This window comes from Staurois parvus, unplaced genomic scaffold (assembly GCF_062004578.1).
Source record: "Staurois parvus isolate SC_StPar_1 unplaced genomic scaffold, SC_StPar_1.0 ptg000088l, whole genome shotgun sequence".
NCBI classification, from domain to species: domain Eukaryota; kingdom Metazoa; phylum Chordata; class Amphibia; order Anura; family Ranidae; genus Staurois; species Staurois parvus.
The window spans coordinates 2,205,168-2,218,336 of NW_028317884.1; the positions used below are offsets into that span (position 1 = coordinate 2,205,168).

General features: G+C 41.0%; 1 protein-coding gene across 1 annotated transcript in view; it reads right to left on the minus strand.

The window, feature by feature from the left end:
• Window positions 1–525: 525 nt before the first annotated feature.
• The window catches only part of AP3M2 (adaptor related protein complex 3 subunit mu 2), a 38,535-nt gene continuing 25,891 nt past the window's right edge, over window positions 526–13,169 (minus strand). The window contains exons 4-9 of the mRNA XM_089670257.1: window positions 12,269–12,406; window positions 10,215–10,300; window positions 7,897–8,030; window positions 4,609–4,816; window positions 4,376–4,520; window positions 526–2,735 (exon numbers count right to left, since the gene is read on the minus strand). Coding sequence (XP_089526383.1) covers window positions 2,635–2,735; window positions 4,376–4,520; window positions 4,609–4,816; window positions 7,897–8,030; window positions 10,215–10,300; window positions 12,269–12,406 — 812 coding nt within the window. The 3' untranslated portion in view covers window positions 526–2,634. The remainder of the gene's footprint in view (window positions 2,736–4,375; window positions 4,521–4,608; window positions 4,817–7,896; window positions 8,031–10,214; window positions 10,301–12,268; window positions 12,407–13,169) is intronic.

The window sequence follows — 13,169 nt, forward strand, 5'->3', positions numbered from 1 at the left end:
TACAAGTCCCATGAGGCAATGAAAGATTGACAGTTACAAGCATGACTCCCAAAAGAAGAGGCATGATGGGACTTGTAGTTTCGCTGGAGGGCCGCCAGTTTGACACCCCTGCTAAAAGTCTGGGTCCCTTGCTGGCGTCGGCATCTTCTCCCCGGGTGCAAAACCATTGCACAGAGCAAGTAAGTATGACATGTTTGTGATTTAAAAAAAAAATAATATATGTTTACAATCACTTTAAGGAGTAAAACAGTATCTTTGCAAATGACTGCAAACCTTCCTACTGATTTGAGGGTCAGGTTTTTAGGTCCCTAAAATTAGTGCTTGTGAAAGGCAGGTAAAATTGCCCCAAATATGAGTGTGACTAAATTAATCTTGGTAATGTGGATTGGGTTGGAGGGTATTTCTTTTATTTTAAGTACATCAGAGAGAGAATAATCTATGGCAAGCATCCATCTGGACTCTAAAAACAAAATCCAAAAAACACAAGTACCTTTCATTGAATCATTGGAGAAGTTTTCAAAAGGGTTAGGTAACTTACATTATTCTTTATTATCACACAGGAAAATAAACAACCATCAGGAAAATAAACAACCATCTGATCCTATTTTATTTACGTAAGTACATGCTGAAGCAGACATGTCCCACTTGCCGGGTTCACCATCCCACCTTGGAGAGAGTCAGTGCATTGCACATTCATCATCAGGATTTCATGCATCAGTTTAGCTGTTCCATAGTATTGCACTCTTGTGCAGTGGATGCTGAGTAATACCAGAGTTAACGGACCTTGGGCTTGTGTTATTGGCATCAGTTTTACATCAGTCCGGGGAGCTTCAGTGATCATTCCGACTTGACAGATACAGTTGATCTCCATCTGACCTGTTTCATGTGGGTTTTACATTTCTTTTGACTTGTATGAGAATGCAACACCCGTTTAAAGAGAACAAAAGTCCACCGACAAAGGGCCCAAGTCAGTTATGAGACCCCCTACCCTGATAAAAAGTAGGGATTACTCACTAAAGCCCTTGCACCCTGACTGGTTGCTGTGGGCAGCAAATACATATCCCTTCAGCATACTTAATAAACAAAAGTTTCAAAATAGCAAAGTATGAAAAGTGTGCTAAGAATGACATTTCTTGTTTTAGAAGGCTACATTCACACCGGTGATTAGGGCCGGTGTGACTGGTAGCAGCAATTCCTCCTGGGGCTCTCAACAGGTTGGTGCCATCCCTGTTCAGTATAATGACTGACCGCCAGTGACAGCACCTATTCTCTCTGCACAGCCCATGGTTACCTGCAGTGATGAATGCTCGGCGCAGACAAAGTACCCCCTGTCGCCAGTGTGATTGTTGCCTTAAAAAGGGTGCTATAGGACAAAAATTAAACAAACCTTCCAACTGCCATTTCTGTTGAATTCAGTTGAAAATGGTTACGGTGTTCTTCTTGACACACTTTTTAAACATAAGCTGCAGTGTATGCCAACATGATGCCCCTCGTGAAATTTATAGGAATGGCTCCAGCAAACAAAATGCCTGACAATATTATGTGATTGACAGTCACAGTTTAAAGGGCTAGTCCACCTTTACGATACAATTTGCAGCACATACAATGTACTCCAGTAAGTGCATTCACGGTACATTTTACAGAAGTTTGGCAGGCCAACTGCAGCTTCAATAAAACCTGGCCAAAAAAATAAATATTTTCATTGATTAGGGCCATCCAGAAGCTCGGATGGTCCATTGAGCTCGGTGCTGCTTTGACAGGGGAGTGAGAGTGCACTGCGCATGTGCAAATTTGTGGGTGTGCAATGCAGGAGAAGCCATGTTTGCTCCTGGTATCATAGGGGCGTACTCAACAAATCATCCTTTCTAGCTTATATGCAAAATAGTGCTGATCAGTGAGATGGCTAGTTTTTTGGCCAAGCTTTGCAGAAGTCAGGTATGTGTTTTTTAAAGGAAGCTGAATTTCTATAAAATGCATTATGATTTCTAACCTACTGGGGCCCTTTGCATGTACTGTAAATGTATTATAAAAGTGATCTAACCCTTTAAAATCACTCGAAGAAAAAAATATGGTATAAAGCCATAGGACTGTCTGGTTGCTGTTGATTAGATCCAACCATCAATATCCTGCTTCAGTAGTCATAGCATACAGTAAACAGCGTACGTTGTTTTCTTCGCTCCAGTATTACCCAGCATGCCGTTTTCTATAACTTTCAGTAGTCAGGTATAGTAGTCATACACTGGAGAACAATGGGCCACTCACTTACACACAAGCAATTTAAACTGACCAGCAGGGAGAGCAGAGTGCACAACATACAGGCCAGGTTTCAGGATTTCCTCATTTTCTAAGTGGTAGTTTAACAAAAGTTTACATTAAGTTTTACATAAAATCCGGTAGTGTCTGATCCCTAATGAATCTATACTCACACAATATATCCCATACACACTTTGTCTCCATACAAGACAAGCCTGCCACGCAACATGACACAGCCTCTACTTTTTATCTAGAAACACACAGCAGGTCACACCCTCTGCATACTCTGCTTTTTTACATGGGACCAAAGCATCACAAGCACCAGAGATGGCTACACACTTCATGGGCATGACGGGATATCCCTTGGATAGCAGCACCCCCTTATGTTCTGACTTGGAATTTGCCAGCCTTGGTCATGTATTTGATTCCTTTGAAGGGTTTGTACTTTTCACCGTACATGTCCAGCCTGTTCACTTTCAGACCTGCAGGGGGTTAAACACAGCATTACAATCAGATGACATAACACAGGCTGGCATTAACATGGAAAAAAACTACAAGTCCCAGCATGCCTTGCTAGCCAAACGAAAACCACAGGTCACCTACCTCTGTTGTGTGGCAAGGTCATTAGGATTTTTAAGTGTTCTTGCATGGCAAGGCCACTTACTGTTATCTCACATATATATTCTTATTATTATAGCCAAATTTACCACCCTAACTCCTCCCACAGGTTTTACACTACATAGACAGTAATATACCGAAACGTGCGGATTGTTCCCGATTGATGTGCTATTACTTTGTGGAACATTTCACCGAATGGTTCACAAATTAATCAGCGTTTTTGTGGTGAAATTTGTTCCATAGGAATGAATGGCGGAATGTTCAAAACTAGAGTGGGAGCTGACAAAAGCTAGAGTGTGAGCTGAAAAATCAGGACATGATTTCTAAACTGCCATCACTCCCTCATTTTCAAGCCCACCTAAACAAATCTTATATAAAAACGTTCAGCTATCCACGGCTAAGCCATAGTCCTGATAGTTTTCACAATATGACCATTTGTTTGCAACTCACGCCGCCCATTGACATTCATTGAAACTCCACTCTAGCCACCTCATATTTGAAGGGCATATATTTATTGGATGTGATTTATGAATGGAGGACAGGAGGATGATTCCAAGGCCCCCCCCCCTCCATTTATAGATCCTGTTTATCCTGTAGTATAGCTTCCATGAATGGAGCAGCTGGGTGAAAAGGGCAGACATAGTTGGGCGCTCTTGATGAGAACCTGTGGCAGTTCTATTAACCTTCCCTGCACTGGAAGAATGTGGCAGCAGGGGTGGGGGGTGGGGTCATGGACAGAGGAGGGTTTTACCTAACAGAAAGGGCATCAGCACAAGAGACTTATTCTACTGACTGTAAGTTATGTCCCTTGTGCGCATTTTTTTGTTTTTATTTTTACTGCATTTTAGACATTAAGATGCTGTATGGAGACTGAAGACTTATTATAGGGCCATCATCTGGAGAAAGATCAGTCAGATGCAGAGTCCAGATCCACTCCCTGCATACAGTGCTGACCAAAGAACTTCAGCTGCAACAAGATGGGGCATAAAACCACAAGTCAACCACTCGCATTTATGCCCCCTGGCCACGTCAGAATAAGCCCTTCATAATTACACAAAGGGGTTGATTTTTAAAGAAGTCACATACTTATTCACCCAGTGAGAGTACATGTACATTTTTACTGCACAAATAGAGAAAAAATACTGTAAGGGTAAATAGGCTATATCCTTTGCTGTTAGAACGTAAATCATTGGTTTGAAATGGAAAAAAACACATTTGGCTACTGGATGGATCCAAGTATTATAGGAAATGCATATGACACTTTCGCACCATCTAGTGCTCTAATGCAGTATTTGTCATTTTAAATCAATTTTTTACTCTCGAGCAGCACAGGATATAGCCTACTTACAGTTGTTTTATCTTCCCATTCCCACAGAATGAATGAATGTTTCCATGGGAAATTGGCTACGCAAATTTTTATACATCAACCTAAGAGTTTCACCTCTGTGATCGTTAATACTAACAAAGCCAATCATCTCTAGATGTAGGATAATACAGTGCATACCTGAGATCGCCAGCTGCTGGATCTTGAAATTAAGGTTCAGCGTTGGATTTTCATCTGGCTTTGAGCATCCAGCTTGAAGAACCATGGTTCCTTTTAAACTTGGTAGTTTTTGAGGATTAATTTTCCCCACCTCCCAAGACAACAACTGTGGAAGCAGATGATAAGATGTGTAATGAGTTTTAGAATATGCTGCTACGTTTGGCAGTAGTATTCACATTGCACTGGGAACACACCTTGGTTACTGGATCGAAGACATACGTCCCCTGAGATGGGGTGAGTGTCATATTCAGGACCCCCTTTGGCATCTGCCCAGTAAGGGTCACCCCCTCTACTGTTTTACCCATGCTCTGCTTAGGTCCCAGCGTCACCTCGAATCGCCCAGAACTGCTGCCTTCCCGAAAACTGATTGCATGCTTTACATAGACTGGAATGGCCACCAAGCTGTAAGACATAACTAATCAGCTACAAGTTTGCATACAGTAGCAACACATCTAGCTCTAATGTATTCATATGGAATAGTGACAAACATTCTCAGCAAATTTACACAGAGTACTCCTTAATACAAGTAACCATCCAATGAAGTGACCTACTGCACCATCTGCTGGACAAATATATTGCTGCATTCACAGCCACTAAAAGGCTCAGGGTTCACTGACATCTTGGCATCCTGGTGCATTACAATAGCCTATGTTTTTTAGCATGTTAACGTGCACTGTGTTAGGGCAGCCCATTCATGTGAATGAGCTGGCAACACCCCAAAGTGTCCTAAAATTTGGGTATACACCATTTTCAGCAAAACACAACACAAAACAATACACAGTGGTGTGTTAATGTACTTCTTGTAGTGCTTCAGTGCATGTGCTGGGGGTGTGTTGGGGCAACAATCAAAACGAATGACACCGTGACACACTAACACATAATGTGCGTTGAAGTAGAGATTGCATTACTGCAACGCACTGCAGTGTAGAAGTCAGCTACACTCCAATCACAATTTTTGACACATGATTCTAAACTGTGTAAGGGAAATTGAGAATATCCAGCCTGTATATTCATAGTTCTTAGCAGCTGGTGTTCTCAGAACAGAACATTAACAGCAAGATGATATACTGTATTAGAATTATGGTATGGGTGGAAAGCAGACGAAAAGACCTGATAACATCAGCTCTGTCTGCTGTAAGTATTTAAATGCAAGTTGTGATCCAATAGTCCACAGTAAGCGCTTAGTGTTCTGTGGTTTTAAATGGTCATCAGCTTTCCTAAGTACAAATCATAAAATACATTTATTGACACACTGTAAGTTCAGTCTTTAACAAGGTAATTAATAATAGATCCTCATATTATAAAAAAACCCGTACCTGGAAATAAAAAGGTGGTCCCTGCTGCAAGCTGTTATTATAGTGATTATTCCATTCACATAGAACCCAAGATGTCGCTAATAGCAGATTTGAATGCAAGTGTAAATTTCAGTCATACAAAATAAAAGTAATGCAGAAATATTACAATACAAGCTTCATACGAATGAAGAGGGCACTTGCCACCATTTCATTAATATTTTAGATTTTTCATTAAAAAGTTCCTTTTTCTTGCAATGAAAAAAAAGAAGAAAAAACACTGTTTCCAAGGTCTCTCATGTGCCCTAAAGCCTAAATCAATAAAGTCTGTAGCTACCAGAAGCATTATGAGGGTTTCACATCTTTAGCCACTGCGGACAGCAATATTGTTGAGGGCAAACAATGTGTGCCATTACTAAGCAAGGAACAGAGCCTGCATATATAATAAAAAAATATGGATGTCCTATGGTTTCTGCTGTCCTGAATCAGAAGGGTGAGTGAGCATTGTCCCCTCCAGAGAGAAAAAGAAAAAAAAAGTACTAGTAAAGTTGCAATATAATATATGAAATTTTGGTTTTGGTCCCGGAGTACTGTGAGCCCAGGCTGCATGATGATGCATCTCCTAGAGGGGTGTATAAATGACAGGCTGGAAGAGTATTGGTTTGCCCTAAAAAGGACCAATTGCACTGGAGCGAGCAATAAGTCTGGGACAGCACTGAAGCATGGAGAGGGTAAGCAAAGTTTGGGACTTTTTTTTTTCTTTACCATCCGGGAAGGGGAAAGGAAGAACTTTAAAAATAATCTCTGAACTCAAGTTTAATTACATCCTAACAAGCAAACTACTCCCCAAGGAAAACTTGGCCCAAATCAGCTGAGCAATTGCCCAAATCCTTAATATCCTGACAGTCCCCTGCCAACTCACCTGTGCTATTAATTTGATCTTTCTCATATATATATATATATATATATATATATATCTCAAAAAAAACATTATAAAATTTATATATTCCGATTAGTTTTAAAAAAATATGAACTCAACAGTCCCTTCTCATTCACCTTTTTTTAATGCTGCCAAAAGTTGCGCCCACCTACTCTGAAAGCAGGCTACACCTCCAACTCCAAAATTATGGTTCTCCTACATATGGAATCTAAAAGCTTTTCTGAAGCACCTGGGAGGAGAAATTGCAAAATAAATGATTCCATTGGATAGACTATACCTATTCCCAAGAATGCAGATCCATTATTGTCAATGACTACATCCAATCTTTATGGAGGATCACCAGGGTTGCAGTCCATGGCTCCTTTTTCCTTTGGTGTTATGGAGTGGGATGGCGGCCACAGGTGCAGAGCACCTCTTCTTGCATTCTCCTCCTTTCCTTCCCACAAGACCCCCAGTGTTCCTCCCCATATACCCTTCTCCTCCCTCCCTATCCTTCCTCTGCTATGTAAAAAAAAAAAATAGTAAACAGGGTTGAAAACCTCAAAATTGCAGAATTAAAGAGACACTCCTTTGCATGTTTGGACACTCTGGAATGTACACTTACATTGCTATTTGTGTCATTCAATTTGCCTGAATTACATAAAAAAAAAATAAAAAAAAAAAATAAGGAATTAAAAAAGTGAACTCTTCCTAAGTGAGCTTATTTCTTGTATTTCCTTACAAATTTTGTATGATGCCAACTTATTTATTTTACAGTATAACTAACTAAAAGGCAAAACTTTTTTTTAGTTATGGACATAGTGGGGAGGGATTAGAACACCTGTCAGTTTTTATTATTGTCTGTGCCCCTGTTGAGATTCACCCTCTCTATTTGTCCTGTTTACCATTGTGATTGAAAGTGAAAATAAAAGAAAATCCCAAATATTGTGTTGTCCCCAGAAAAGTAATAGAGGGGAAATCTTCCATTGGGGACACTAGTTCTGGTGACCTAGAGGTCCCCAAGGAGTTCCCTTAATTTGCAGGAATTTCCTCTCACTTCCTGTTTTGGCTATGGGACAGGAAGTGAAGGGAAATCTCTGCAATGGGACACAGATTGAGGAACAAATATTGACAGGAGTTATAACCCTCCCTTACTCTAACCATAATGGAAAAACAAGTTTTGCCTATAGTTCTACTTTGAGAAATGTGCTGCAGTCTTTGGTATAATGGTTCAAATCACCCCAGTCGGATTCCAATATTCCCTTTCTTACTTCTGAGCACTGACGTGATAGGACAGGAGGCGGAAGTTGCCATCTGGGGGTATGAAAGACAGAATTCGCTCAGATTCCCATCTCTTAAAACGTACACAGGGGTGGAAACTGACATCATCCAGAAGGCGAGGATTCTGGGAAATGAGAAAGATAAAACAGACATCTCTTACTTGGAGAATTCATTAGGTCATGTAGAACAGCATTGTATTTTCCTGTAATATTGTAAGGCACTTGTTTTCACTTGTTATATTGTTCATCTGTAATTGCACTGTTTTATCTAAACTCATTTGCATGAATAGGAAAAAATTAATATGGCATTATTACTAAAGGGCAATTCCAGACATGTGATATCAGTTGGTGAACTATGAACGCTACCCAGCAAACTCCCCATGCTGAAGAGAGAATATCTCCTCAATGTACCCTAACCTAGGTTATATCCAATCCACTACACCCAGATTTCACAGAACTTCTCACATGCGTTGTGGCTGGGTCTGCTTTCTGAATCATGGACTGTGTAACTTCACAGAGCTCCTTATGTGTGCTAAAGGTGAGTAAATTTCCTAAATTATGGACTGGGCAATTTCAAAGAGCTCTTCCCATGTGCTGTGGGTAGGTCTGCTTCCTAAATCCTGGACTAGGCAACTTCACAGAGCTTCTTGCATGTGCCATGGGTGGATCGGCTTCTTAAATCCTAGAAAGTCTAACTTCACAGAGCTCCACGCATGTAACATGGGTGGATCTGCTTCCTAAACTGTGGACTGTGCAACTTCACAGAGCTCCTCACATGTCCTGTGGGCAAGTTTGTTTCCTAAATTATGTACTGGGCAACTTTACAGAGCTCCTCACATGTGCTGTGGGTTGGTCGGCTCCCTTAATTCTTCAACTTAAATTGGTTGTAAATCTCAGACATGAAATATGAACAAAGCATATCCCTCTATAGTGTGTACTTCTCTCAATCCAGAGCTCTAAGTGTCATTTCTGTCTTCTGCCTTGTTCCTCTGCTATCAGCATGAGTCACTTCTGATGAGTTTTCCTGCCACCAAGAGAAAAAAGGTGACAGAGGAGGGCACAGCCTGCGATTGACAGCCTCAGCTCTGTTCCTGTGTGAGGGGGGTGTGTCTCTTTCCTCCAATCAGCTTTCAGAGCTCTCCACACTGAGTCTAACTGCAGCTCCCTGCCCCCTGCTTTTCAGAGCTGAGAGATTCTCTGTAAATTGTGCATTTTGAATCAATGTAGGGGATGGACAGCTGGAGATAAACAGGTACAATTTATTATGGAGGATTTGTTTCGCCTCTGTGTATCATCGGAGGCCAGTTACTTCATTGGGTATATGTAAGTGTTTACAATGACTTTAAAGCAGAACTAAACCCTCCTATCTTTTTCAGCCAATGAAGCTGCCATCTTAGCCTCTGAGCTGCAACTGCAGTAGTGCTGCACATGTGATTAGTTATGACTTCAGCCATGACAGTTTGTTTGAGAACACAAGCAAATGTGACCGTTAGCATTCCCGGCATGCCTGGAATGCGTTTCTTTTTAAAAACTGTTAAATTGATGGATTTAGTTCCATTTTAACAGAGCTCCTCACATATGCTGTGTGTTGGTCAGCTTCCAGAACCCTGGACCGTACAACTTCACAGAGCTCCTCACATGTACTTTGGGTGGGACTACTCTCAGTATTTTATTATGCAATTTTCTGTTTCTTTTCCTGATGCATCATGAATCAGATTTAAAAGAGACATGCAGTGAAAGCTTATATCCTTTCATCTGTCTGAGCTCTGGGGACTACCCATGTCTGCTCATTGGATAATCTAATTATTCTGTTTTAGGGCTTTATGGTTTCTGATTTGGTACATTTACTAAATGCCCTTTTCCATCTGGGTGGCATCCAGTTGAGGTCAGGAGAAAAAAAAAAAAAAGAGTGTTTCCCGAAACACGCACCATGATTCAATGATGTACCGCCTCACATTTGAGAGTGGGTGGAGTCATGATTGCGGATTCTGGACTTTTTACTTACCCCTTGATGCATGGATCTGTAAAGATTGGCCTGTGTTACCGCAACAGCATTCCCAGTTGCTGGCCACGGCATGGAAAAGGAATATATAAAAACTGGTCTGAGCTGACTGCACATTCATGTCTTACTTCCCAAGTGTTTGAGTGTATTGCTGCTCTTTTGTATTTAACACTTGTATTTATTTACTGCCTTACTCTCCTACTTCTTCTTCACTGTGAAGGGGAAGACTACCTAGGAACTAGTAGTGAGATGGTAAGTTGGCTAATGCAATGTTCTATCAGACAGCTATTTCATACTTCTGACCTACCATGAAGGAGAGGGTTAAATCAGGCATCCCACTCAGTTTTACACAGGCATCTATCACACCCTGGATCTCAGCAGTTACTGTGCAGCCTGTAATACAGAAGGCATAATTAGCATGGCTCATATTTGGACACTAAATAGTAGAACTGTAGACAAGTACTGCCCCCAATTTACCATAATCCGGTGTTAGCTAAATTCAACATCTCTTGCCAAAATTTCACTAAAAAATTTCACCAACTGCTAATCTACCCATACCCCAAATAGATGAAAATCAAACTTGACCAGAAATGCACTCTGTGCCAAAGCTCCACCATCTTTTATACTGGCACCTGGGACAACTCCCAGAATCCCCAATTTGTTGCGAACCATTTATTCTAATGCTGGCCATACACAGTTAAACTTTTGTCCAAAACCTGTTGAACCAACTGAAATTTTAGGCATGGGAGGCCTTGTTGTCACCTCCTAGCTCAGTGAACTTTGATCTGAACATTGGAGCCACGTGAAAATTCTTAGCCAAACAGAAACTGTAACCAATCAGATGCAGTTACTCAGGTATTCTAACAGTAGAGGCGGTAAAAACACAATAGCTGGCAGGTGAAATATCTTCATCCCTGCTGTTTAGCATGTAGGGGGGAATCTGATGGATTTCTTCATAATGTGTAAGACTAGCCTGAGATCATTTACTGGCTCACATGTGACAGTCACTCTACAAGCGACAAATTTTATTTTTATGTATATGCCATTTCAATTCTCTGCCTGTACTTAAAGAAATATGGAAGCTGCTGCTGACCTCTCCTGAAAAAGCTGGTTGCTTGGCTGTCTCTGGATTAATTTTTCTGGACCAATAACTCAGAAAGCACTGAAGCCATTGGATAAGCATGACGTCTAGGCAAGTACCATATTCTGATGAAAGTTAAGCAATGGCAGCCTATTTATTTCCTTAAGTCAGCTTTACATTTAACACTACAAAATGAATCAAGATGTCTCTGACTGTTAAAGAGTTATTCCTGCCAAACAACTACACTTTGGGTTGCTTGACAGGCATTTAAAAGCACATCAAATGCTCCTTATATGCATCCATGTGCATATTACCCTTGAGCAACAGATTTTTCACATAGCTAAATGAAGGTGTATTCACTTCAATCATCCAACCACATGCACAGGAAATTCCCTATCTGTTTTTATTATTTTTTTTTTAAAGTCCTTTGCACATGATTGGGCATTCAAAGTGAAAATTGTACTCCTTTAGTTAATCACCCTTCCTGTGTTAAAACACAGCATTATTAAACTACACTTTATAATCATTTACTGTATTTGACTTTGATTTTTTTTTTTCGTTATTTAGAAACCATTTTAAAGAATAGTAAACCTAAGTGAAGGCTGCAGGTGTATAAAAGGCACAGTAAGATCACATTGCTTTGTTCTCAACTTCTCACATCCCAGGGTGCCATTGCAGCCCCTAAAGTCAGTATTTGCATAACTGCCTCCCACTTGCGGCTGCAAGCAGACCTGGTGGGGATGGGAAGAGGTCTGAATTGTCTCCCCCTACTTTCAAGTCCAGGTTTTTCAGATGCCTCTGGAGGCAGAGGAGGGAGATGTTAAAGTAAATTTTAAATGTGACAATTTGTGATGCCAACTGTGCAAACATTGTATTATTTTATATGGATGAGGGTGAGGCTGGTTTATTGTGAGAGCTTCCTGAGTCAATGATCTAAGCTGTAGAAGTGACAGTGGCTGCCACAGGTATGCATATCTGCTACATTTTCAGCTGGTGGAATGCGTCCAGATGGTAGTACAGAATTTAAGGGACAGCTTCAATGTTGTGTACTTGCCGTTATAGTTTGAGAAAGCAAACAGAAGGGCATGGTTTCACCAAGAACAGCTAATGTCAAGTAATGTAGCAATTCCAGCAGCAACAGTGATCTTTACACCAACTCAAATGTGGCGATTTCTAGGCCATGCTTGAAATGTTTACTTCACTTGCTGTATTTAGAATGTGTATGGCCCCTGTAACCTTATTAGAGAATTGATAAGTTACTGTATATTTTAACCAGTGACCTGATTTGTCAATGATGGCATCGATCTCTTCTATGACATCAAAATAAGCTTCATTATTGGTATATTTGACTCCTGTTCTCCTCCATGGAACCACTGAGAGCTGGCCGGTTGGGAGCTGGTCACCCACATTCGAGCTACCTGCAACCAAACACAAAAATTAATGCAAAGATTGCCTAAAAAAAAAAAAAAAAAAAAAAAAAAAAAAAAAAACACAAAATAATAATATAATTCCATTCTTGTGAACCTTGAACTTCTTGCTCCTCCCAAGACCTTTCTATTTGAGCCCTGACTTTGTGTTTCCTGTTTGCAATATTATTGTGCCATCTCCAACCGCTATCTTACCCCCTTGCGCACCGGCAGCTGTTATTACCTTCACTACCATATGTTACCGATCTTTGGCTTCTTCCTCAACTACTTTACCACTTGATCCCAACCTGGAACCATTCATTATCGGATCCTGGCTTGTTCCTTGACTACGCTTTTGCTCGATCCCAAACTAAAACCACTTGTAGCCGACCTTCAGCTTGTTTACTGACTATGCTTCTGCTTGATCCCTACCTGTTATATCTGCTACTGGAATCTGGCTTGCTCATCTCCTGGAGGGACGATCCTGAGGACTGCAACCTGGTACTAAAACGCAGCACAACCCTTCTCCCCCATCAGGAGCTCTGGTGAATACCGGTTAATGCTTAGACCCCATGCCTTGGGTGAGACTGTATCATCTGACAGGGTGACCTGCTTGTGCACTTATCATGCTAGTCGGTGGGAGCCTCTCTACTGCTATAGCTACTGGTCTCTGAGCCTGACCCCTTACCGTGACATGAAATCACACTTTACGGTTGCTGTGTGCTGCCCAAGCAGCCAACAAGATTACATTAGATCATTGTCAAGTGCATATACT